Source organism: Antechinus flavipes, chromosome 1, assembly GCF_016432865.1.
Source record: "Antechinus flavipes isolate AdamAnt ecotype Samford, QLD, Australia chromosome 1, AdamAnt_v2, whole genome shotgun sequence".
NCBI classification, from domain to species: Eukaryota; Metazoa; Chordata; class Mammalia; order Dasyuromorphia; family Dasyuridae; genus Antechinus; species Antechinus flavipes.
In genome coordinates this window covers 266,946,131-266,972,239 of record NC_067398.1, presented here as the reverse complement: position 1 = coordinate 266,972,239, position 26,109 = coordinate 266,946,131, and the positions used below count along the sequence as shown (strand labels likewise).

At 37.6% G+C, this 26,109-nt stretch overlaps 1 protein-coding gene and 1 pseudogene across 1 annotated transcript in view; one reads left to right on the top strand and one right to left on the bottom strand.

The window, feature by feature from the left end:
* Positions 1–7,783: 7,783 nt before the first annotated feature.
* Positions 7,784–9,074, bottom strand: LOC127537802 (60S ribosomal protein L6-like; annotated as a pseudogene).
* A 6,220-nt stretch (positions 9,075–15,294) lies between these two features.
* Positions 15,295–26,109, top strand: part of XYLT1 (xylosyltransferase 1) — a 422,795-nt gene continuing 411,980 nt past the window's right edge. The window contains exon 1 of the mRNA XM_051961070.1: positions 15,295–15,766. Within this exon, the coding sequence (XP_051817030.1) occupies positions 15,383–15,766 (384 nt within the window). The 5' untranslated portion in view covers positions 15,295–15,382. The remainder of the gene's footprint in view (positions 15,767–26,109) is intronic.

Genomic DNA, 26,109 nt, shown 5'->3' with positions numbered 1-26,109 from the left:
AAGCACTTTACAAATATTGTCTCATTTGATCCTTTCAACAACCCTGAGAGGTAGGGTTATTATTATCACCATTTTACAGATGAGGAAACTGAGGCAGCCAGTGATTAAGTCAATTGTTGAGGATGACACAGCTATCAATTGTCTGAGGATGAATTTGAATTCAGGTTTTTCATTTTGCCATCTAGCTACCTCATGATGTCACTGGAACATGAAGTTTCACATTTACTCCAGTTAAGGAACTTCCCCTAAAACAGTGAGATTGCATCTTAACCACTTCCCATAAAACTCTACCTCTCAGAAAAAGCATGCACAAGCAAAAATTTCTGTGATCCTTGTTTCCTACCATCCCTAAGATGGGGAACTATATCAAAAAGGATTGACCATCAAATACTAAGACAATCCCACTTGGTGAGGTTTATCTTTTTTCTCTTTTTTTTAGATGTTAATTTATCCTCAATTATATGTAAAAATAATTTTGAACTTTTTTTTTTTAATTTTGAGTTCCAAATTCTCTTCCTCTCTCCCTCTTTGCTCACCTGCGCCTCCACTGAAAAGGCTAGCAATTTGATATAGAGTAGTCATGTATAGTCATGCAAAACTTATTTTCTGTATTAGTCATATTGTAAAAGAAAACAGACAAAAAAGAAAGAGAGAAAGAAAGAAAGAAAGAAAGAAAGAGAGAAAGGAAGGAAGGAAGGAAGAAAGGAAGGAAGGAGAGAAGGAAGGAAAGAAGGAAGGAAAGAAGGAAAGAAGGAAAAATAAAATAGAAAAATGCTCCCATCTACATTCTGATATCAGTTCTTTCTCTGGGAATGGATAATATTTAAAACATAAGTTTTTTAGAGTTATCTTGAATCATTGTATTGTTGAGAATAACTAAGTCATTCATAGCTGATAATCCTATATTATTGCTACTACTGTGGACAGAGTTCGCTTGGCTCTACTTACTTCATTTTCCATCCATTCATGAAAATCCCTCCTGATCTTTCTGAAAACAGGATCATCATTTCCTATAGCACAATAATATTCCAACCCAATTATATAATGCAACTTGTTCGACCATTATCCAATTTTTGGGCTTCCCCTCAATTTCTAACTCCCTGACATCAGAAAAGAACTGCCATAAATATTTTGTACATATAGATCCTTTGTCTTTTTTTTTTTTTTAAGTCTCTTTCGAGATACAGATCTAATAGTGGTATTGCTAGGTCAAAGAGTACGCACAGTTTCACAGTCCCCTGGACACAGTCTCAAATAGCTCTACAGAATGGTTAAATATGTTCACAATTCCACCAATAGTGCACTAATGTCTTAATTTTCTTACATTCCTTACAACATTTGTCCCCCCCATCCTATTAGCCAATCCGATAACATCTCAGAAGTTTTTAATGTGCATTTCTCCAATTAATAGTCACTCAGAGATTTTTTTCATATAGCTATAGATAGCTTTGATTATATCATCTGAAAACTGTTCATAGGCTTTGATTATCAATTGGAGAATGGCTCTCATTTTTATAAATTTAACCTAATTCTCTACACATCAGAGAAACCTGCCTTCAAACGCTTTTTCTGTTATGATCAATAACTATATTTCCATTCTATCCTCCCCCATTTATTTTATTCTCTCTCTCCTTTTACCCTGTCTCTCCTCAAAAATGTTTGCTTCTGACTCCCACCTTCCTCATTCTTTCCTCTCTTCTATTGCTGCTTCTTTCTTATACTTTTCCCTCCTACTTTCCTGTAGGATGAGATAGATTTCTATATCCAATTGACTGTGAGTATGTTATTCCCTCTTTGAGCCAATACAGTGAGAGTAATGTTCAAGCATATCTCACTACCTCCTCCAGCTTTCCCTCCACTGTAAAAGCTTTCTCTTGACTTTTTTATGGGAGAAAATTCATCCGATTCAACCTTACCCTTACCCTTTCTTTGAGGACATTCCTCTTTTGTGCTCAATTTTATTTTTAAGATACTATCCCTTATACTCAGCTAAGATCTGTGCCCTTTGTCTATATATACTCCTTCTAATGTCCCTAATAATAAGAAAGTTCTTATAAATTACAAGTGTCATTTTACATGTAGGAATGTAAGCAGTTTAACCTTATTAAGATTTCTCTTTTCTGTTTATTATTCTTCTTCTGAATCTTGTGAAAGTAAAATTTTCTCTTTAGCTTGTCTTTTCATTAAGAATGCTTGGAAAGTTTACTTTCCTACTGAAGGATAATACTCAGTTTTGTTGGCTAGGTGAGTTTTGCTTGTAATCCTAGTTCCTTTGCACTCATATTCCAATCTTTCCAATCCTTTAATGTAGAAATTGTTAAATCCTGTGCTATCCTGACTGTGGCTGAATGTAATTTGAATTGTTTCTTTCTAGCTGCTTGCAAAATTTTGACCTTGACGTAGGAGTCAATATATATCGACTATAATATGCTTTAAAGTTTTCATTTTGGTATCTCAGGAAATGATCAGTAGCTTTTTTCAGTTTCTATTTTACCCTCTGGTTGCAGAATATCAGGGAAATTTTCCTTAATAATTTCTGGAAAGATGATGCCTAGTTCTTTTTCTGATCATAGCTTTCAGGTAATCCAATAATCTTAAAATTATTTCTTCTAGGTCTATTTTCCAGCTCAGTTGTTTTTCCAGTGAGATATTTCACATGGTCTTCTATTTTTTCATTCTCTTGATTTTGTTTTATTGTGCCTTGGATTTCTCATAAAATTATTAGCTTTCATATGCTCAATTGTAATTTTTAAGGAATTTTCTTTTTTTATTCAATAGTATTTTATTTTTCTAATTACATGTAAATATAGCTTTTAACTTTTACTTTTGTAAGTTTTTGATTTTCCGTTTTTTCCCCTGTCTCTGTTATTTTCTTCCTCCCCAAGACAGCAAGCAATTTGGATATATAAGATATAGGTTAGAGATGTATAATATTTTAAAACATATTTCCCTATTGACATGCTGTACAAGAAAAATCAATCAAAGGGGGGGGGGGGAAACACAGAAAGAAAAAGCAAACAAAGAAGTGAAAATATCATATTTTTATCCTCAGTCTCCAAAGTTTTCTCTCTGAATGCAGATGGCATTTCCATCCCAAGTCTATTGGAATTTTTTTGGATCAATAATGCACTGCTGAGAAGACTTGTCTATCATAGTAAATCATCATATAATCTTCTTGTTACTATGTACAATATTCTCCGGCTTAGCTCACTTCATTCAGCATCAATTCATATAAATCTTTCCAGGCTTTTCTGAAAATAGCCTGCTCATCATTTTTTAGAAAACAATAATATTCCAATCCAAAGAATTATTTTCTTCAGTGAGCTCTTGGAAAATCTCTTTTTCCATTTGGTCAATTCTTTTTAGGGAGCTTTTTTGCTTCAGTGAATTTTTGTACCTCTTTTCCCATTTGACCAATTCTTCTTTTTAAGGAATTCTTTTCTACAGTGAATTTTTGTATATCTTTTTCCATTTGGCTAATTTTGCTTTTCAAAGCATTTTTTCTCCTCATTGGATTTTTGTACTTTTCTTATCATTTAGCTTAGTTGGTTTTTTAGCATGTTATTTTCTTTAGTATTTTTTTTTTTGTGTGTGTGTGTGTCTCCTTTACTAAACTTGTTTTTCATGATTTCCTAGCATCATTCTCATTTCTCTTTCCAAATTTTTCAGCTACCTCTATTACTTGATTTTTTTAAATTTTGAGCTCTTTTTGACCTTGAAACCAATTCATATTTTTTCTTAGAGGATTTGGAAGTAAAAGTTTTGATTTTGTTGTCTTCTTCTGAGTGTGTGTTTTGATCTTTTTTGTCATCATAGTACCTTTTTTTATTACGATTTTTTTTTCGATTTTTATTTTTGAAACATATGCATGAATAATTTTTCAGCATTGACCCTTACAAAACCTTGTGCTCCAAATTCCTCCTTCCTCCCATCCCCTTCCCTAAATGGTAAGTAATTCAATATATGCTAACCATGTTAAAAATATATGTTAAATCCAATATATGTATACATATTTATACAATTACTTGATGCACAAGAAAAATCAAATCAAAAGGGAAAAAATGAGAAAGAAAATAAAATACAAGCAAACAACAGAAACAGTGAAAATGCTATATTGTGATCCACACTCAGTTCCCATAGTCTTCTCTCTGGGTACAGATGGCTCTCTTCATCCCAAGCTCATTGGAACTGGGCTGAATCATCTCATAGTTAAAAAAAGCCACGTCCATCAGAATTGATCATCGTATAATCTTGTTGCCGTGTACATTGATCTCCTTGTTCTGCTCATTTCACTTAGCATCAGTTCATGTAAGTCTCTCCAGGCCTCTCTGTATTCATCCTGCTGATCATTTCATATAGAACAATAACATTCATAACATTCACATACCATTACTTATTCAGCCATTCCCCAACTGATGGGCATCCATTCAACTTCCAGTTTCTAGCCACTACAAAACGGGCTGCCACAAACATTTTTGCACATGTGGGTCCCTTTCCCTCTCTTTGGGATATAAGCCCAGTAGAAACACTGTTGGATCAAATGGTATGCACAGTTTGATTGCCCTTTGGGCATAGTTCCAAATTGCTCTCCAGAATGGTTGCATCAATTCACAAATCCACCAACAATGTATCAGTGTCCCAGTTTTCCCACATTCCCTCCAACATTAGTCATTATCTTTACCTATCATTTTAGCCAATCTGAGAGGTGTGTAATGGTACTTCAGAGCTGTCTTAATTTGCATTTGTCTGATTAATAGTGATTTAGAGCACCTTTTCATAGACTAGAAATGGTTTCAATTTCTTCATCTGAAAATTGTTTGTTCATATCTTTTGACCACCATACTAACTTTCAAGAATTTTCAGAAGCTTTTTTCTGTTGTTTGATCATTTTTCTAGTCATTTCTTAGACTTTTAACTTTTTGATAAGTGGGGTCTCTGCTTCCAGAGTAGAAGAGTAGAGAAGGATTTTGTGCAGGTCTTTTTAGAAACACCTTTAGGGAACCTGTTAGTTTTTGGTTCTTCCAAGATGGTATGATCTAAGGAGAGGTGCATTTACCACTCTCCTGACCTGTACTCTGGTCTATGAGTGACCACAAGCACTCTTTTCTTCCCTGGAACTATGAGAAGCACCCCTACTCCCCTGTGGCCACAAGCTCTGGTGTGCTAATGCTCCTCCTCCCCTTGGGACTGCCACTCAGGATTGTGATCTGGATCTGAGTATTGATGAAGTAACAAAAGTCTTTTCTTTACAGGAAAGAGACCCTGTAATCACCTTGTGATCAATTGTTTGACATCTTGGCCACTTGTGGGCTGAGAACTGCAGAAGAAACAGCTGCCAGTACTGATCCAGTTACTTTCAAGGCCTGCTCCTAGTTTGCTGGTTCTGTCTTGGAGACAAGTCTGCACAGGACTAGACTACACTAGACTACTCTCCACTCTCACCTTGATGCAACAAACATTTCCTACCAACCTTCTAAGTTGTATTTATCTGGAAAATGGATTCATCCCTTCCTTTTGTGGACTCTGTCATTTTCACATATGTTTTAGGACTTTATTTAAAGGTGTTTGGAAAGATTTGAATGTAGATGTGACTTGAAATTCAAACAGCTCTTCTTAGAATTCCCATGTGGAAAGAAGGAAGGATTTTTCTCCCTTCCCAAGTCTAGCAGCTGTGGTGGTTGTTCAATCATGGCACACAAAGCATTTGTGTGTTTACATGAGCCTGAAACTGGATCCCAAATCTCTGACTGCCTATTCTGCTTTTGCATTCTTACCCTCAGCACAGGTGATCCTGAGAGATTGTCTTGAAAGCAACTTTGTGAGTTTGTGAGGTCAAAAGCTCCTCATTCTGGATGCTTATTTAAAAAGGTGCTCTTCACAGCTGCTACAATACTTCTGTGAGGGGATAACCACCAAGAGGAACAAGAGTCATGTCTACCATGTCTGAAGATATGTACTGTGAGTGACTTCTTAGGACAATAAAGAGTCAGTGAAGAGTCAGCCTCCTGAAAAATGTTTAATAATTTAATATTTTAACAGGTTGCTATTGTCCAGTCATTTTAGTCATGTCCACTTCTTTGTAATCCCATTTGAAATTTTCTTTCACATTATGTTTCTTTCACATTCTTTCACACCATTCTTTTGTGGTCACCTCTCCTGGTGCTGTACCACTAGTTTTATAATAAAAAATACCTGATTTAAAATCTAGCCTTAGATATTTACTACATGTGTGATCCTGTGCAAGTCACTTGCCCTTTTTTGAGCTGGTATGAGGATCAAATGAAATAATATTTCTAAAATGTTTAGCACAGTATCTGGTACATAGTGGGTTATACATAAATGTTTATTTCTTCTATGGGGCAGCTATTGAATAGAATGCCAGGCCTGGAATCAGAAAGATCTGAGTTTAAATCCAGCTTCAGAATACTCAATAGCTGTGTGATCTCTGGGCAAGTCATTTAATCCTATTTGCTTCAGTTTCCTCATCTATAAAATAATCTAGGGGAAGAAATGGCAAACCACTCCAATATCTTTGCCAAGAAAACTCCAAATGGGATCATGGAGAGTTAGTTAGAAGTGATTGAAAATGATGAGCAACAGTAATAATCTATCCTAAACATTTCCCAAAGTCTTTATACCCCCTCTCATAGCAGCTTATTGCTGGAAAATCATGCCTTCCATATCTCTTTTTTTCCTCTCTTTTTTTCCCTCCCTCCCCAAGTCTTTCCTGATCCCCATCTAGCTTCCTTTCATTCTCTCTCCTGTCCACTTTTTCTACCTTTGTCTTCTCCTAGGAAATTTGCTGTGCTCTAAGAAAAAAAGAAGTCAAAACCACTCCCTGGTAAAATCTGGGATTTAATACCTTATATTTTTTGTGAAGGAAATTTTTTTTTCAATATTTTTATTTGGGAAGTATGTTTGTGTCAATAATCAATAAACATTTATTAAACTCCTATTATGCAGAAGGCACTGAGATTGAAAATATATTCAATTTTATAGCTTATTTCTTGGGAATCAAGGCCTGGAGTTTTTTTCCGGGGTTTGACTCAAATTCTTTGAATACTTTTAATCTTTAAAGACTAAGGTTTTCTAGATATCCTAGAAACAATCTGCACAGAATTTAAATACTAGCTGTAGGCCAATTATATCAGTTCTTCAGGGATAGATATTATCAGTTGGGAACTCCCTTTGCTGATCCAAATAGTAATGAATTATAACTTACAGTCTTAGAGAATTTCATGAGACAAAAAGAGGTTAAGTGACTTACAAGTGTGTAAATGACTAACACAGCTAGAAAACATCAGAGATGGGAATAGAAACCCACATCTTTTTGTTTCTTGCACTCTACCCATAATACTTTCCTGCTGTAGGCCAGGCAGGCCATAAGTCATACAATTAAAAAAAAAATTTAGATTCTATCCCAAATGAAAAATGGTAGTTAGTTGTACAAGAGAAAGTAGCCTAGTAGGTTCTGGTGAGCAGAAGTCTATGTCAGGTGGGAGATGAAAATTCAATTTGCTTTTTAACACCATTTATTCACATGTGATTTTAATGTCATTTATGCACATATGATGTGTGTGTACATACATATACATATAATTTTTACACTGAAAAGGTTAACTCTGGTAGAGGTATCAATGACAAATTTTTGATGGGTCCTTCATATATATATATATATATATATATATATTATATATATATATATATATATATATATATATATGCATACATACACACACACACACATACAACCATGATAACTGAAATTTGAAAGTTTGGGGACTTCATGAAGACTCCATATGTTTTTCTTGAGATACCTGGCAGAAGGAGTTACCTCTTAGGGTAAGTCATTCTAACTGAGTCTTTGAATCTATGATTTCATCTGTGTAGATAACTTACACATGCAAATCAGTAGCCCATTTGTAATTTAATAGTCTTAGGGAGTTGCCTTAGGGTCTCTGAGAATTTAAGATACTTGCCCACAAATTACACAAGTAACTGCCCACAGTTACACAACTAGTATGATCAGAGAGGACAAAGTCTGCTCTTTAACCACTATGGTCACCTGCCTATCTTCTAGGATATCTTTTTTAAAAAATTCCAAATATTTTAAAAAGAATTTTCTGCAAGGCATTTAAAATACCGTTATGAAGATAAACTCCATTGGAGAGAGAGAATGAAGAATACAAGTAGCCAAAGATCTGAGTTTTCTTGATTTAAGAATCTGGGAGTCCACTGTTTTCTGATGAGGTTTGCGTTGCTTCATAATGTCATGTTTCTCTTTTGCTGTTTGAAAAATCTCTCCTTGGTGTCAAGGCTGCGAAGCTTCTTCTTGAAGTAGATTATTAGTAAGAGGATTTGGAATTTTTACACTGAAAAGGTTAACTCTGGTAGAGATATCAATGACAAATTTTTGATGGGTCCTTCACAGAGGAACATGACTGGCTAGAGGTCCAGTGACTAGTAGCAAGCCATTAGCCAGCTGCTTCAGGAAAACCATTCCCTTACCCCGTGGCGGCCAGTGAGCATGGTCAAAACCGTGGTGGGGTAAAAGTTTCCCTACATGCTGGGTGAAGAGTTCTTTGCCAGGACTTAGCAGCTTTCTAGGCATATCCTCAGTAGGGTAATATTTAGGCATTTTCCAAATCTTTACCAAACGGGTTCCTCCATTCTTATCACCACTAACTGGCTTTGAGATAATAGCAAGCACCTTCTCTTTTTCTTTTCAATCTTAGTTTTTGGTGCAATATTTCCCCTTGTATGCGGCTCGCAGAGAATACATTGTAGACCTGGAGTATTTACAGAAACCTCGGACCAGAACTGGGTTTCAACCACAATGCTTTCCAGACTTTTTCATGACATTTTCAAGGGGCATATTCCTTTTCGTTCCTTCTTTGCGGTCCCCTTCTTCCCTTCTTTTTTCCTTTGGTTCCTTTTGTGTGTGGGGGGGAGGAGTGGTCCGCCATCTTGAGAGGAGGGAAAAAGGTCTTGGATATCTTTTAATCTTAATGAGTGGTAATCTCTGGCTTTTAAGCATCTCAGGATGTTTCCGATCATCTCAGAAGATAACCTCAAAGTCTTAAAAAAAAATGATTATAGTTTTTGAATACCTGAAGTTATAGAATAAAAATATAGTTCAGGTTATAATGATTTTATAGTTGCTGTAGAGAGAAGAGGTCATCCTGAATAGAAAGTTGACCTTAATATCAGAAAGATTTTCAACTCAAATCTCTGATATATATTGGCTATCTGTCCCTGGGCAAACCCCTTAACTTTCTAGAACTGTAAGCTAGTGATAGGAAACAGATCCATGTGACTCTGACTTTGATAACTATAAACTATATAAAATAACATTATCAATGTTGCATTATATTTTTATTAATTTTGTTAAACATTTCCTAATTACATTTGAATCTGGTTTTAGCTAGTTTTGCTGGCTTGTGATGGCCACAAACTACAAGTTTGAAATTCAGAGCCTTAAAGAGTGTTCCCCAAGTAATTACCTAAGTATATGTTGCAGAGGTAGGAATTTGCATTGGTAGAGAGAGTTGAAATCACAGGCCCAGTCCCTGATTGATTCATAAGAATCAATAATAGAAACTTACCAAAAAAAAAAAAATTAAAAACAATTCTACAATTAAAATCAAAGTCGCTTTTAAAGACAGCTCTTTGAACTGAAAATGGGTTTTGTAGGCCGCTTCTGAACTCACTTCAGGACTGTGGGTTTGAGTTATTGAAAAATATCAATATCAGACAAATTCCATAGCCTTCCTTCTCCCTCTCCCCTGCCCACTCCTCACAGGTCTGTTTCCTCTAGGCTTATGGCAATAAAGACCTTTGACATAAGACCCTACATTAGTTGGTGGGTTACTTTTTTGTCAAGATTGTGTTTCCCTCTGGGTCTGATGAAAGGTGGTTAACTGCCTCCTTTGCTCTTCTTTTTCACAGATATCTTCAGGTCTTTTTATGTGGAAAAGAACATTGAGAAGGAAATTATTTGTTACCTGGAGCTCCCTCTGCTGCTAGATGAGTAACAGGAAAAGAATGGAGACCTATATTCTGCTTAAAATTGATTTTTTTTTTTTTTTTAATGTTCCAGAGCTCTGGATTTACAGCTTAGTCCCCTGCCTTCAGGTGACTCAGGAAATTTCTTAATTTTGTTTGATGAAATGGAAAAAGACACGGTTTCTCAAGACAGAAGAAATAGGTTCCAAGTCTGGCTCTGCCATTATATACCTATTAATTGGAACTTTGGAGACTCATTTACTTAAATTCTCTGGGTCTCAGTTTCCTCATCTGTAATATGAGGGGGCTGGACTAGGTAATCTTTAGATTTTTTTCTAGTTCTAAACTGATTATCTTAACTTCTATTTGGACTTAGCTCAGTGTTAAGCTGTTGCCTGTTTGGTCATACATTATTTTTTGAGAAAAGACCAGGTGTTGATAAAGATTCCTAAACCTTCATTCCCTCCTTCTCTTCCACATTCAGGTTGATTTCTGAAACCAGATGGCTCTCTTCTCAGATTTCAATTCTGTGGCCAAATTGAAAATTGGAGGGAGGGGGGAGTTACTTGGTTTCTGAACAAAACTAATTTAGGTTTGGAATAAAGTTGAGGTTAATTTAGGGTATCTAGTAGTAAACCAAAGTGGCATAGGCCCATGATTATCAATCTTTACTTATGTCTTTAACTGAGGTTAATGGCAAGCTTGAAGTTCATTCAGTCTCAGAATCAAGACAATGCCAAGCTATTCGGGACCTTGGCAGTAACAAACTCCTTCATTCTCTCTTTCCAAGCCCCATGTCCTACTTATTACTATTTGAGGAAGCAAAACCTATAGTCCATTATGCCAAGTACTAGAAATTCCAAGAAAAGAGCAAAAGAGAGAGAGAATGAGGAGAGAGAATGAGAAAGGCAGAGAGAAGAGAAGAAAGAGAAGAAGGAGGAAGAGGAGGAGACGAAGAAGAGAAAGAAATAAAGAAGGAAAAAAGAAAAAAGAAAAAGATAATACAAAGAAAGAAAAGAAAAAATGGAAGGAGGAAGAAAGGGGTAAAAAGGAAACATGAAATAATAGTAGAGATAAAGAAAAGAGAAAGAAACAAGAGAATGAAAGAAAAAACAAAATAAAAACAGAGGTAGGAAGAAGAAAAAAAGAGAGAAAGCGAAAGGAAAAAAGAAAAAAAAAGAAAAAAGACCATAAAGCTCACATTTTATAGGAGGAATTGCACACAAATGATTATTCATCAGAATCTCTTCACATTCGATCCTTTCTCTTCAGACTAAATCTGACATGGTGGGAACCACTACACATATCTATATTTAAAGAAAGATACCACTTTGAGAAGAGACACAAAAAATGATAGAATTCTAGGGTGAAAAGGGACCTTAGAATTCATCTAGTCCAGTCCCATTATTTTAATAATGAAGAAAGTGAAACCTGACTTCCATTTGGCTTCCCAGACTCTTGGCCTTCCCTTCTTCTAGATACTGAATACTAGTGTCAGATCAACATTCTTTAAATATAATTAAGTATTTCACTCACTGAATCAAAAATCTTCAATAAATCCCTATGTTGTTGATCTAAATTTGGCTACCTAGTCCTTCAAAATATGGTTCCATCCTACTTATCCAACCTTATTTATGACTGTTCTCCCAACATGAGCCCTACATTCCAGTCAGGGAATTTCATCCCAGTTCCCAGTAACATGTCCAGTAACATACTCTTGTCTTCCCTCTGGCAATTTAGAAGAACCTTTACTCTGTTGGAATTTATAAACATAATAACCCTCTCCTCAAACATAATAACTAAATCACACTTTTTAATCATTCCAAAAGCTAAGGGAATTATTATCTCTACTATATTTTAAAACCTTTAACTTGGGAATGAGGAGCGGAGAGAAAATAGATTTTAAGGGATGATAAGAGATCATGAAGCCCCAGGATTTGTGGAAATGGTAAAATCTTATTTCTTCTACCAATAGAATTATCTGGTCAGTGAAGAAATTCACCTAAATACTAACCAAATCAAAACATCTCTTTCCTTTTTGGATGGAATTTCCAATCCTTTATTTCTCCCTAGTGCCTTAGATGCTATGTTATAGAGAGGAAAGGGGCTTGACTAGGTGATGTTGAATGTTATCCTTTTGTTTATTTATGTTATGAATGTAGACTGTGGCACTTCCCATAAAGGAACATGCTCTGACCCTTAATGCAGGAACTAACCAGTAGTCATTGATCATATATATCCTTAAATCAGGAGCCGGAACACGTGTCATTTCATACTTACCTCCATGGTAGGTATGCCAGTCCAACAGATCAAGTATCTCTCCCCATCATATTTCTCATATTTAATTGTAAATAAGGACTGGGACTGGGCTTCATGGGCTCAGGGAACTTCAAGGCAGGAAACTTCCTGTGCTACAGTAACTTAGTGGATTATGTGCAGCTTTGGTTCTTAGAAAATTGGCTGGAGCACTAAAAGGTTATCAGACTTTTCTGGTCACAGAGTCCAGACTCAAGCTCAAGTTGTGCTGGTTTTAAGACTAGCTGTCTCTGTTACACTATGACGCCTCTCTAATTTTATCATATGTAAGTTAAATACTCCGGTTATGCTATTTTTAATCTGCTTTTAGATTTCTTTCTTGACACAGATACAAGAAAGGAATATATCTATATCTATATCCTTTTAGGGACTCACCTTTTAATCCTGTCATCTGATAGGAAGAGAATCAAGGTTAGTCTTTAAGAGATGGATTAATTTGTGCTATGGAAGACAATAGTCTCACATTGCTGCTTGAGGAGTTGACAGTGACATCTTGCACAAAAAGATGCAACAGTCTAGTTGGAACTAGAACTGGGCTGTGAATATGTCCTAATAGTCCCTTTCCATTCAGTGTTAGGGTTGGCAATATTTTATATCAGTTTGCAAAGGGAAAACTCCCAGGAAAAAGGGGATTGAAGGGGAATCCTAGTTTCTAAACTTTGGTTTGGGACCTTGGAATGTAATGTATGATACTGGTAAGGCACAGTTTAGAAGTGCTTCAGAATCCATAGCAGCTACTATGTTATACCTCTAGATACAGTGAATAAAGGGTTTCCCAAAAGATATGTCTTGCTTACTTCTCTTCTGGATATCTAAATATTTAATAGGTACTCCATCCTCTTCACTGCTTTTTTTTTTTCTTTAAAAGATGTAATGAAGAGGAAAAATAGACTAGCTTAGTGATAACTCCCTGATGCTATTAGGTCTGCTTTGGTTAGAACAAGAATTAGGAGATAAATTTATTCCAGATTTGAAATCTACTTATACCTTTTCATATCTAGCATTCAAGCTTTATTTAGAAATTTTCTTTTATAAAATACATTTCCCTAAGGTTTATTCAATGCTCATTGTGTGGAAAATACTTGATCAGGTGATGTGGGAAATAGATTAAATTGGAATGTGGAAAAGTTGATTAGCTCCAGGAATCAAAGGATATGGGTTCAATTTATGACTCTGCTACTTACACCCTTTAGAGCTTACTTAATGTAACAGTCAAGGAATGACCCCTTCCAATTACTTAAAAGATGATTAGTGGGAGGGGAGGGGGGGAAAGATGACTAGTGGTCATCTAGTCTATTTCTACCCCCCCAACCTTGTTTTTTTAATATATTTAGAATTTTAGACCCAGAAATGTGAAGTAACTTATTCAAAAGTAGATATTTATTGGATGGCAGAAGTAGGATAATGAAGAATTTTTATTGACCACAAAATAGTGTTAGGTTCATATTCTGTCTCTATATTCGCTCTGTGACTGAGAAATCATTTAACTTCCCTGGGCATCAGTTTCCTCATCTGAAAAATGAGAGAGTTGAACCAGGGTTCTTCAAGTCTTTTCCAGTTGCTAGATCCTTAATCGCATACTTTGAATCTATAGGCAAAGGGCAGGCTACAAGACAGATGGATTGAATTTTCATCTGTCAACTCTGAATTGTGAATATCACAAACTATGTATATTGATAGTCCAGATGAGTTGATTTTTTTTCCTGAAAAGTCTTAATTTAGTAGCTAAATTGTTGGTAACTTAAATTGTAGCCTCTAGGGTACAGATAAAATCTAATGCCAAGTTCTGTGCATCAAGGTACATAATACCTCATGTTTTATAGTCTGTAAGTCACTTATGATTAAAGAACTTTATTAAAGTTTGGTCACAAAACTTAATTTTTTCCCCTTTCCTCTCTCTGAATTTTGAGAGATTGACTTGGAATTGTGTGTGTGTGTGTGTGTGTGTGTGTGTGTAGCTGCATCTATCTATGGATTCTCTGTCTGCCTTTCTGTGTCTCTGTCTATCTGTCTCTTCTCTCCCCCCCCCCCCATTATTCTTAGGAACATTCTCTCATTTCTCATGCCCAACAGCATTTTGGTTTGCTTTTACTAAATATCCTTGTAAACTAAGCCCTAGCCACTCCTTATAACTCTCATCTTCCCACTATGAACAAGGTTGTTTGTGTTCCACTCTCTCTGACCTTCACCCTTCACTTTTTTCTATAACTACCATTTAAGCCTTCAGCATCCCAGCTTCCCTCTCCTTCTTCTATCCCTTCCCCATCTGTCAGGGATTTCCCCCTTTCTTTTTTCCTTTCCCCCACATCCTCTCCCTTTTTTCTCATATCCTCAATCTATCCTTCTAGGGTAAAGGGGTGGGTGGGGGCGTGTTGAATCTCCTTCATTTTTATTTCCCCTCTCTTCTTCTCCTTTTTCTCCCCTCCCTCTGTTCCGCCCCACGGCCCATCCCTTTACACCCAGGTTCCTCTCTCCATCCCCCGCCCCAACACCACCTTCATCCCATTTCCCCTCCTGCCCATTTCTCCCAACTCCCCTTCCCCTCCCCCGCTCGCAATCCTGAGGTGGGCGCGCGTACTTATACGCGCGTGCACATACACGCAGACATACATACATACATACATATATATACACACCTCCTTCTCTCCCCCTCTCTTGGCCAGGCCTTCCCGCTCCCCACCACCACTCCCCTCCCTTCTCCTCCTCCTGGTGACGTCTGGGTCCCTGCCCGTCTGAAAACTCCGCGCCGCGGCGGTTGTGGAGGAGGAGGAGGAGAAGGAGGAGGAGGAGCAGCAGCAGCAGCAGAAAGAGGAGGCGGCGGCGGCGGCTGCCGGCGGCAGAGGCTGAAGGGAGCCTCAAGGAGGTCGGGCAGGAGGGGGAGAGGAGGAAGGACTCTGGGTTGGTGAGCTTAGTGCCCTGGAAAGGAGGGCAAGAGCCCGTGGCAGCAGAGGCAAAAGAGGCAGCAGCAGTAACCACCGCGGCGGCGGCAGCAGAAGCAACAGCAGCGGCGGCGGCAGCTCCAGCTCCAGCCCCAGCAGCCGCCGCCGCCGCCACGGTGAAGATGGTGGCTGCGCTGTGCGCCCGGAGGCTGGCTCGGCGCTCGCATTCGGCGCTCATCGCCGCGCTCACCGTGCTGCTACTGCAGACCCTCATCGTGTGGAATTTCAGTAGCCTGGACTCGGGGGCCGGAGACCACCGAGGTGGAGAGCAGCATGCTGGTGGAGAGCCGCCCCCAGTGTCGCGCCGGGAGCGCCGGGACCTATCCCTGGAGTCTCGGGCTGCAGTTGGAGGAGGAGGAGGAAGGGGCCCCCAGCCGCTGGGGGACAAGCTGCCGCGGGAGCGAGGAGGCGGTGGCGGCGGGGGCCACGGCGAGCACCGGCCGCAGCATCCGCCCCACCGGGGGGGACCTGCTGCAGGCGCCGCGCAGCTGCCGGGCCAGGCTCTGGTAAGATAGCTCCTTCAGCCCGGCTGAATCCCGCCGGACCGGGGCCGGCTGTATGCGCGCGGTGCGGGGGGAAACAGGATGGGAAGGAGGGAGCAAGCTAGCTAGCCCCAAGAGCCGTGACCCTACTCTCCTGAGCCTATCTGCAGCATCTGACACAGTCCCCCTCTCTTTCTCCCCTTCCTGAGAACTGGGGAGCTCAGCCCTGCGCAGGAGGGAGAGCAGGAGAGGTGAAGGGGACGGCATGTGTGTGGTGTTGTGTGGTGTGGTGTGGTATGTGTGTGTCTGTGAGAGAGAGAGAGAGAGAGAGAGAGAGAGAGAGAGAGAGAGAGAGAGAGAGAGAGAGATTGAGACTGATTTGGAGAAGGGAAACTACAGGACAGGCGGAATGGGGAAAAATTTTGAAGCGGAGATTAGAAAAGGGGCTGGGGACAGGGACTAGATTGGTGTCCCTAGTCCCATTAGAAACAACCGGAGGTTGAAGGTCTCCTGATTTTGCTGCCCACGGGTCCGCATATTGGGGGTGTGGCGGGTGTGTATGGGTATGTTTTTACTTTGAAGAGATAGCGAGGATCCTGCAAGAGAAACCTAGTTGTACCCATTGGAGATTGGTGTGACCTCGGGGAGGTTTGGTGTGGAAGAAGAGGGGATTCATTTTCAAATTAAAAGACTGTGACAATTTTTTGAGTGATAGGGTCAGGATAGAGCTGGTTTACCGAGGGGTTGGTGGTACTCGAGCCTCCCTTGCTTTCCAGTTTTCCTTCGTTACGTTTCTGCCCCTTTTTTTCTCAGTTGTCCGTTTCTCTCGGTCCTCGTGTGTTCGTTTCTCCCGGTGCCTTCTGTGTGTCTTTATATATAGAACTATGTTCACTCCATTTCTGAATTTTTCTCCGCATCTCGTCTATATCACTGTCTCTGAGTTCCTGATTCTTTCACTGATTCTTTGTCTCTGTCCCTGTGTCCGATGTGAATCTCTGTCCCTTTGCTTCTGGCTCTGTCTGGTGTCATGGCCTCAAGCCTTTAGATGTGTCCTGTCTCTGTCCCTATCTTGAGTATTTTTGGCTTCCAGTTTCCCAGTGTAGGGTCAGATCTGTGTAGATACCCCTTGCCATTGTCCTCTAGGGCTGGTGTAGATAGCAGAATTGTGAGCTGCTTCTTTTGCAAATCCAAGAAGTACCTTGGGCACGGACTGGGACTTGAGCCTGATTGGCCACGTCTGTGCCTTGCTATGCCCCTTGCTCTCTTCCATTCTTGGGTGTTTTCATAGCCTCTTCGTCCCCTGACTGAGGGGTCTAGCCTGTTCATGAGCTATACTAGAGTTTTCACATGCGGAATGTATTGCCCTGAGACAGCTGGATCTCTTGAGTTTGAGTGTGTCAGAGTATCTATGTGTGCTATGTGCTGTGTGAGTTTGAGTGTGTCAGAGTGTCTATGGGTACTGCCTCTGAATTTCTATGCATAGTATTGTGCCTCTGTGACTAGGTTCTTCTATGACTAGGTCCTTCCTCTTTCCCTGTGCTAGTCCCTTGTAAAAATTCACGTTCTCTCTGGGGAAATCGGGCTCCAAAGGACATAGGAGACCAATGAGAAAACTGGCACTATTCTTTTTATTAAAGTCTGTAATGTGATACATAATTGTCACTTTTGAATATATATATATATGTATATATATACACATATATATTCACATACATATATATTCATATATATAGATATATATATATACATATATATACACACATGTATATGTGTGTTTTCAAGATCTGTTAAACTTCCTTTAAAGTCAGTGATGATCTATACCAATCTAAAGCTTACTCTGTCTCAGTGCTGCGCAGCCCCAACACAGGATGTGTTGGCATTTCACATTCTCCATTTGTCTCTGTGTTAGCAAATTATTTATTTTTAGAGAATAAACTGGGAATCTTGATGATAAAGAACAATAAATAAATCCTCCTCCCTTGTTTTTAGTAAAAATGTTTAATTCTCTTTTCTGGAGCCAGCTTTTGGTGGTGTGTTCAGGTAGGGATGGACTTAGATATTTCTTTAAACAATAAAGTAATAGGGAAGAAATTAGGGTATAATGGTCAGTCAACAAACATTTGTTAAGTCCATACTACTGCATGTGCCAGGCACTGTGTTAAGCGGTGGAGATAAAAAGAAAAGTTGGGTGGGAGCAATCTCTGATCTCTACAAGTTCACAATCTTTTGTGATAACATTTAGTCATTTATGTGCTAATGAGATAAAGGATAAATTGGGGGTCTTCTCAGAGGGAAGACACTAAGATTAAGGAGGACTGGAAAAGATTTCTTGCAGAAGGTGGGATTTTAGTCTAGAAGAAGGAAGCTTCACTGACTGTTTGGGAATAGCACTGCTTTCAATTTGATTCTGCATTTCATTATCAGATCTTAGAGTTTGGGGGATAAGGAGAAGCCCCAGGGGAGAAGAGTATATTTTACTAAAGGGAATAATTGAAAAAAAATTAATTAAGATGACTGGCTCTTTGCTGAGTTCTACCTTTAGTCACATACCTGTGCTTATTCACTTAATTATCTTAATGTCTCACCTGGAGAAAGATGGAGAAATCTTTGCACTGAGAAGGATTTTTCCCTCTTCCTTGGTTCTTTGATGCTCTCTCTCACCTTGGTAAAGTGCAAGAAGTTTCTTCTTTTGCATCCAGAAATAATAAGGCCTGTTGCTACCCTTTGCTTTTCTGAATTTCAGCTTTAATATCTATTTTTATTCTCTCTGGCATATATCTAAGTTTTCCCACATCTAGTTATCTTTTTCTTTTTTAAGATTGTTTTCCATTTTGCTTCTTGTCTTTGGGGCTGCATTTATTTATTTAGTTTGGTCCTCTACTATGGTTCCCCTTATACTGCATGCAGCTGTATGTGTGTATGTGTGTGGATGTATGTGTTCTCCCATTTTTGTTAATTTTATTTCTTTTCTGGGTTTCAAACATTACAATTTGGAATTACTGCTAGGGTTCTAAGTCTCTGGGACCCACCTCCAATACCCCACCCTATACTTGCCCTTCACCCAGTGAACCCAATGAGGCCAGAAGAGGGCAGGCTCTTCCCAAAGTCCACTGTAGTAAAAGGATAAGATAAGTGGGAGGAAAAGAGATCAAAGGGAGTAAATTTTTCGAGGTGCAGATGATTATACTTTGTTTCCTAAATCGTGATGGGACTTTGTGTTGGATGGAGTGAAAATAGCCCAGAAGTGGAGGTTGTCAGAATGTTTGGACTCTTCTAGAGCACGCAAATTGAAAACTTGGTGATGCAAGCAGTTTAGAGATTGTAATTTTTCTCTCTGGTCTTCGACTCCAAAATCGCTTCATTTTTATTTAGAGATTTTCAAGAAAATGAACCATGTAAAGTGCTTTGCAAGCTTTAAAGTACTATATAAGTATTCTGTATCATCATTATTATTATTCAACTCTAGGCGTATCAGTCATCTTGGTGTTGTGTGTTATCAAATAATATTTAAAATAGACATAGGAAATGATAATCCCTTTTGTAAGAATTGTTGTTGGAACATTTTATAAACCTATCATCTCTTTCCTATGCTATTTGTCCCAGTTGTTTTTTTCTTCTTCTGAGATTTCTGTTTGGAAAACACAAAACTATATTGTATTTTTGTGCATAGAAGAGATCAAAGGAAATATATCCTTTTTTTCTGAACCCATTGGGTGGTAGATGTTTTGGTTTGTTGCAAGGAAACATTTAAAAGTGTATTTTTTAAAAATATGGAATTGTGAAGACCTATTCTTTCTTATTCTTTATCCTTCGGGAAATATCCTCTTCCATTCCACACTTGCAGCTACTAAAATTCACAGATCAGCAAAGATGATATTGGGGGAAAAATAAATATTGTACAAAACAGATACTCATTCCTAATTTTTTTGGGGGAGTGGGTCTGCACAGTCTAGTGAAATCTACAGTAGTCTTCTTAGAAGACTGTTTTTAAATGCACAAAATACAATGGATTACATAGGATTACAATGGAAACCAATAGTATAGTTATCAAAGTATTAAAAAAGATTATTCTATGTACCTATGGTTCTTGAGTATGATTCCTCTAACAGGGCTTCCATCAACCCTGAGTTTTATCATCATCCTGGGACTTGAGAAAATAGAATGGTCCTCTATAAATTTTTTAAATTGTTGTTTAATTTTCTACTGGAAAAGAAATTTGGGCGATTCAATACAGATTTGCAGAAATCACTGTAAGTGAGGGCTTTGTGCCATGGTGTTATGTTGTTTATTTTCCTTCCTTGAAAAATCTACTCTGCCTTCAGTGTCTTGCACAGTATCTGGTGCATAGTAGGTGCTGAATGAAGGATTGTTGATTTGATAGAGTCGGGAGGCTCTTCCCTCTCACAGCATTTAAATCCTCCCATTTATTTAATGCTTAAGGGAAAGCCACATGTAAGCTTATGGATAAATTGTTGGTAAATAGGTGTTATTTAAGGATCCTAACTTCTCATCTTTTTCCTTTTAAAGAATGGATTTTCCAAACTATCTGAACCTTTTAAATGTTGATTTTTTTTTCTGCAGAAATTTCTCATGGTTCACATTTCTTAGATTGTTGAGGACCTTTTCAAATGCTGGCTGCAACTAGAAAAATAGTCTCCCTATCCAAATAACCTTTGGGTCTAATAGTCTTGAAGATAAAACACAGTTTTTCTTTCTCCACAAATGTTTTGAGGATGCAAAGAACAGAAAATATTTTGTTGTTGGTTAGATTTCTCACACTTTTGATAGTTTTATTTTGCTTAAGCAGTATTTTACACTTTGTATACAGAAGGATGCATCATTGTACAATATTTATACTTTCATGAATAATGCCATCTGCTTAATCATGTAAAGAAAAAGTTTAAACAAATATGTAAAAGTAGTATTTAATTTATAGATGAACTTGTAGTTATAGATTTTTTTTTTTTTTTTTTTTGCTTTTAGTTCTCTCATGCTTCTCATACTATATAGTCCTAGGTAACTCATTAATTTTCCTTCCTTTCCTAGAAAGCTGAATGACAAGTTATTCCCTACAGATAGAGAAACAGGGGTACATAATAATTGCTGTAATCTAAAATGGCCATATAGATAGGGCCATAGAACTGTGGCAGTCAACAGTCCTAAGTATTCCACTGAACCACACTTTCTCAGGGTCTTTATATTTTCATGTCTTTATAACAGAATAGAAAAATTCTTTATCAAATATATCTCCTTGGGAATTTCCCCAAGGGACTTACCCAGATGCATGGAATAGTTGTGATATCCATAAGTATTTTTGTGTAATTTGCACATTCCTCTTGAGATTAAGGGGATGTTTATGATGAAAGAGTTTTGCAGATGAGTTCTTATGGATTACACCCTAAGAATGATAACTTCCTTTGATTTTTCTCTTCTCGTTCATTCTCACCCATGCAATCTCAAGGACTTAGAATCTCATGTGTCAGAAAGAGGGAAATGGGAGAGCGGGAGGGACTTGGTATATGATGAGGTAAAGAAAGAGAAGCAGAATATAGAGGTAGAACAGGGACTGAAAAGATGATCAGAATTATTAACTAGGCCATAATTTGGGGAACATTGAACATCAGCAATATTTGTGGAAATTTTTAACTGTTTATACCTTTCCATACACATGACCTTCTTCAGTGTTTCATTGCATAAAGCATTAACTAGCCCCCAGGGTTCTTTGTCTCTATCTCTCTCTGTGCCTCCCCTTCCTCCTCTCCCCACCCCATACCAAAAAAAAAAAAAAAAAAAAAAAAAAGAATATTATCTGGTACTAACTTTTTAGTGTTCACACTTCTGAGCCTTGGTTAACTTGGTTTCTTTGCAAAGAGGACTCAAGTATTACCCTATTAGCCTTGAACAATATTTCTTTGCATTCTTTGATTCTTTTAATGAGAGTTTCATAAAAAATCTTTCTGCTTCTCCATGGATGAAATAATTTTGTCTTTCTTAATGAAAGAATGTTTTTTTTTTTCACCTAAAATGGGGCTACAGGTACAGACCAAGAACTTAACACATAACAGATAATTTCTGAAGGGAGAATATCTATCAGGAGAGCAAAGATGTGTCGAGACTGCTATGGATTGATGGAACTATTTGTGATTTCCTTGTGGAGATACCAAGCTCCTCAGTCACAAAATTCTTGCCTAGTGTTCAAAGAAGGAAAATGGGTAAAATTGTTCAAAATACATAGCAGCTGGGGCAGGATTCTGTGCCACCTGAAAAATGAAATCTCTCCTGGTGGTGAAATATGCTACTTGCATACCTGAGCATAATTGAATTGAGCTGCCAACTTGGCAGAAGGAAACAATTTTGAATTAAGCTATTCTACAGCTCAAGAAAAGAAAAGAAAAGAAAAAGGAGAGAAGGTTCCCTGACCAGTGGAATCTGGAATTTTCATTACTTATAAGTTTGTCTCCTACTGTTATTTCTCATTTAGTTAAAATGACATTATAGATTGTTCTTAAAGGAATCCAAAATGGTATCAGTAGTTCTTGGGATTCAAATAATGAGTCAGAATAAGGTATCTCTTTTCAACATGCAGCCCAGATTGTTTTTTTGCGGAGACACTTCCTTCAACAACTGAAAATTTCCGTTTGCCCACGGATGGCAATCAGGCAGCCTCTTGACAGAGCTGTGGTTAGTGGTTTCTTTATTTCTTCTTTTTTTCTTTCTTCTTTTTTTAGGGGCAAGGGGAAGAATATGTTACTGACAAGAGAATATTAAAGCAGATCCCAGTTGATTTATTTAGTTAGTTAGTCTTGCGAATTGTATAGTTGGCCCTTGAACAGATCCTTAGAAGGCTTGGCACATAATAAATGCTTAATAAATGCTTATTGACTGACAAAATTTTTGTTGACTGACTGATAGAAAAGCTTTGTTTTGTTTTGTTTTGTTTTGAAATACAGGCCTTTTGAAGTCTGAGATTTGCCCTATGAATATTTTGTTTTTGAGATTCCTGTCAAAATTTGTTTTTTGCTGACAAGTACAGAAAACACTGACTCAAATCGTAGCCCACATTTGGCATTATAATGACATATAGCAAGGGTTCTTAACCTACAGTTGGTGAACTTATTTTTAAAAAATACATTTTATTAACTGCATTTTAACATAATCACTTTCTCTTGAAATTTAATACATTTTAGTTTATTACATAAAGTATTCTAAGAAGTATGCAGTCTACCTGAGTGCCACAAGGATCAGAGACACAAAAATAGGCTAAAAATTCCTAAAGTATACCATATTGCCTTTTTCCTTTGTTGTTGTTGTTGTTGTTGGGGGTTGGCAGAGCTGACCACAAATATAGATTGTATGGGTAATTTATGGGCCTTGACCTGACTAATAGTCTCTCTTAAATAACATCTCCTTTACCCTCCTGATAGATATTCTATCTTCAGAAATTCTCTGTTTTTTATTAAATACTTATTAGGCTTCACCTTATCTTAATATGGAATAATCTTTTCATCTATTGTCATTCATTAAAAGTTTAAGGTAGGGGCAACTAGGTGGTGCAGTGGATAGAGCACCAGCCCTGAAGTCAGGAGGACCTGAGTTCAAATGTGGCTTCAGACACCTAACATTTCCTAGCTGTGTGACTCTAGGCAAGTCACTTTACCTTAGTTGCCTTAGCAAAAAAACCAAAAAACAAAACAAACAAAAAAAAAATTTAAGGTAAATTAACTTCTATGATATTGCTATCATCCCTAAAAAGGAGTAGAGGGACCCTGCCTTTGCAAGGTTTGAAATCCAGCCCTGACACCTATTAATTAGATCATCATGGGTTAAATCATTTACTTTTCCAAACCTCAGTTTTCTTACTTGTAAAATGGGGATGGGGATAGGAATAGGAGGGATCATGCATATGCTATCTGCCTCAGGGTTGTTATAAGGAAAATATTTTGTAAACTTAATGTGCAACACTAATTTGAATTAATTGCTGTTCACAGGAGGAAATAATTTGCAGTATTTGGCATTTATATTTCACCTTAAAGGTGCAATATTAGGTGCAATTATTATCCTCTTTTTACAAAGGAGGAAACTGAGGCAAAGGATAAGTGACTTAATCAGGGAGAATCACCCACCTAGTGAGTGATAGAGGCAGAATTCAAACTCATTTCTTCCTGAGTCCTGCTGCACTACTTAGCTACCAGGACGAAAATGGGAAGGATTTTTTTGGAACATGGGTAAGGCAGACTGGGACAGGGTTTCAGAGTTCAGGTGAGACAGGGCCTATTCTATTCCTATCATAAGGGCAATGATGGGTAAAGAAGAACAACTTCACAGTTTTGCTTAAGGTTGACTTTGCATGGAGATAGGAACATCTCAATGCAAACTAATTGTCAGGTGAATCTAATTACAAGGTTGAATAATAAAGGACATAGAGCTAAGTCTTTGCCCATGAAGTAAGAGGGAGCTAATATATACATTATTTAAGAACAGTATTAAAACTAGATTAGATGGATGACCCAATCTAACTGTTAGCTCATTAGGTATCTTTTATGTGGAAATTGCAGAAATGTTCTCCTCTCTCCTTTTTTCTATTTTTCCCATGAAATAGAGTTTTATTAATTGGAGGTGTAGCGGAAAATCTTTTTCAGGTCTTTGATTGTTTTCTTTTCATTTATTTTTAAAATATTTGATTGCTCTTTGCAAATGTTTGCTGTGACAAATATCTGTTTTTCCTCACCATGAAGGAGGTAGTGTGGAACATGGACAGGAGATGAAAGGCCTAAATGATAACTGGAGTTCTTTTGGAAATAGAAGGAAAGTCCTTGTAAGGAGCACATGATGGATGTCTAAGGATGTTCATCAGAGTTGTTCATTCTCTTTTCTCTTTGTTCTCTTTGTCATTTCAGTCATGTCATCACCCTTTTTTTTTTGGTCAAAGATTCTCAAGTGTTTTGCCATTTCCTTCTCTAGTTCATTTCAGAGATAAGAAAACTGATGCAAACCATTGTCACATAGCTAGTAAGTGTTTGAGATCAAATTCGAACTCAAGTCTTCCCAACTCCAGAACTGGCATTCTAATCACTGTGGCCACCAGGACTGGCTCTCTATTCACCACCTCTCCCAGCCCTTTTTTTCTCTTATACTCCTATATATGAATACAGAGGTATTAATCACATTTTGATTTATGAGGGATCCTCCTCTGTCTTTTTCCCATAGGCCTTTGCAAAGTATGGTACAGTGAGGTCAGAGAAAGAAATGCAAAATCTGTTTCCCTTCAAATTATATACCATGGTTACTGGAAAATGGGGAAGGACATAGGTTGGTTAGTTGTCTCTAGAAGGATTTCCTTCCAGAGGGGGAAAATTTTTTTTTTTTTCATTTTTCAATACCTTCATCCTTTACATTGCCTAGCAAATAATAGCTACCTAGCAAATTCTTGTGGATTGCTTCCCAGCTCATCTGTGTTCCCAGATGAAGTTCCCAGATAGTCACAGTATGGCAGGCATTTGGAATATAGATTTATTTAAGGTAAAGCACTAACTGAACTCCCTATGGTCAGCTTTAAATTATCTAGAACAAATTTTTAATTCAAGGTTGTCTTGCTGCTGTCACTCAGCATGAGAGTAAGTTTCTTTTCCTAAAACAGCATTGGTGTATGTCCAGAATATTAAAACTAGTTTAAATATTCTTTAGAGGTAGGTTTGCTTCAAAAAAGGAATTTCAGCATTTGATATAAGTAATTTTTGGATTACCTACAGTTATGCATTATATGCATATATATTATATATATCATTCTCTTTCTTCCCCCCTTGCAAATTATATATATGACAAAATATTGAGTGTTTTGTGAAGCAGGTTTTCATGAAAAAACAACTGGTTTGCTATAAAAAGCTTGAAGTTCAAACTTTTTACCTGGGTCCCTATTTTGGCTTTGTTACTCTGTGCCTATCTTCTCTGATTCTCAGTTTTTCTCATCTATCAAATGGGCATAAGAATACCTACCTTGTCTACTTCACTGGTTATAAAAGATCAAAAGGGACATTTAGTTGTATGAGAACACCATTTGAAAAATCCTTAAGCATAGTACAAAAGAACAGTAACATCTTGGGTAGAGCAGCAGGATGGTGAGTCACATCAGAAGCTGAACTCACTTTACTCCGTTATCTCTTCCAAACATTTGCTTGAATTTTGTCCATTGAAAATGGAAGTATAACGTTAAAATTATTAGGTAATTCCACGTAATCCTGACTGAATCTAGTAGTTTCAGACTTTCCCAGTGCATCTTTGGTTATACAAAATATAAACAAAATATAAGATTTCTTTGAGGGTCCAGTCTAGGGTTTCTTATTTTGTGTTTATACATCTGTATACACACA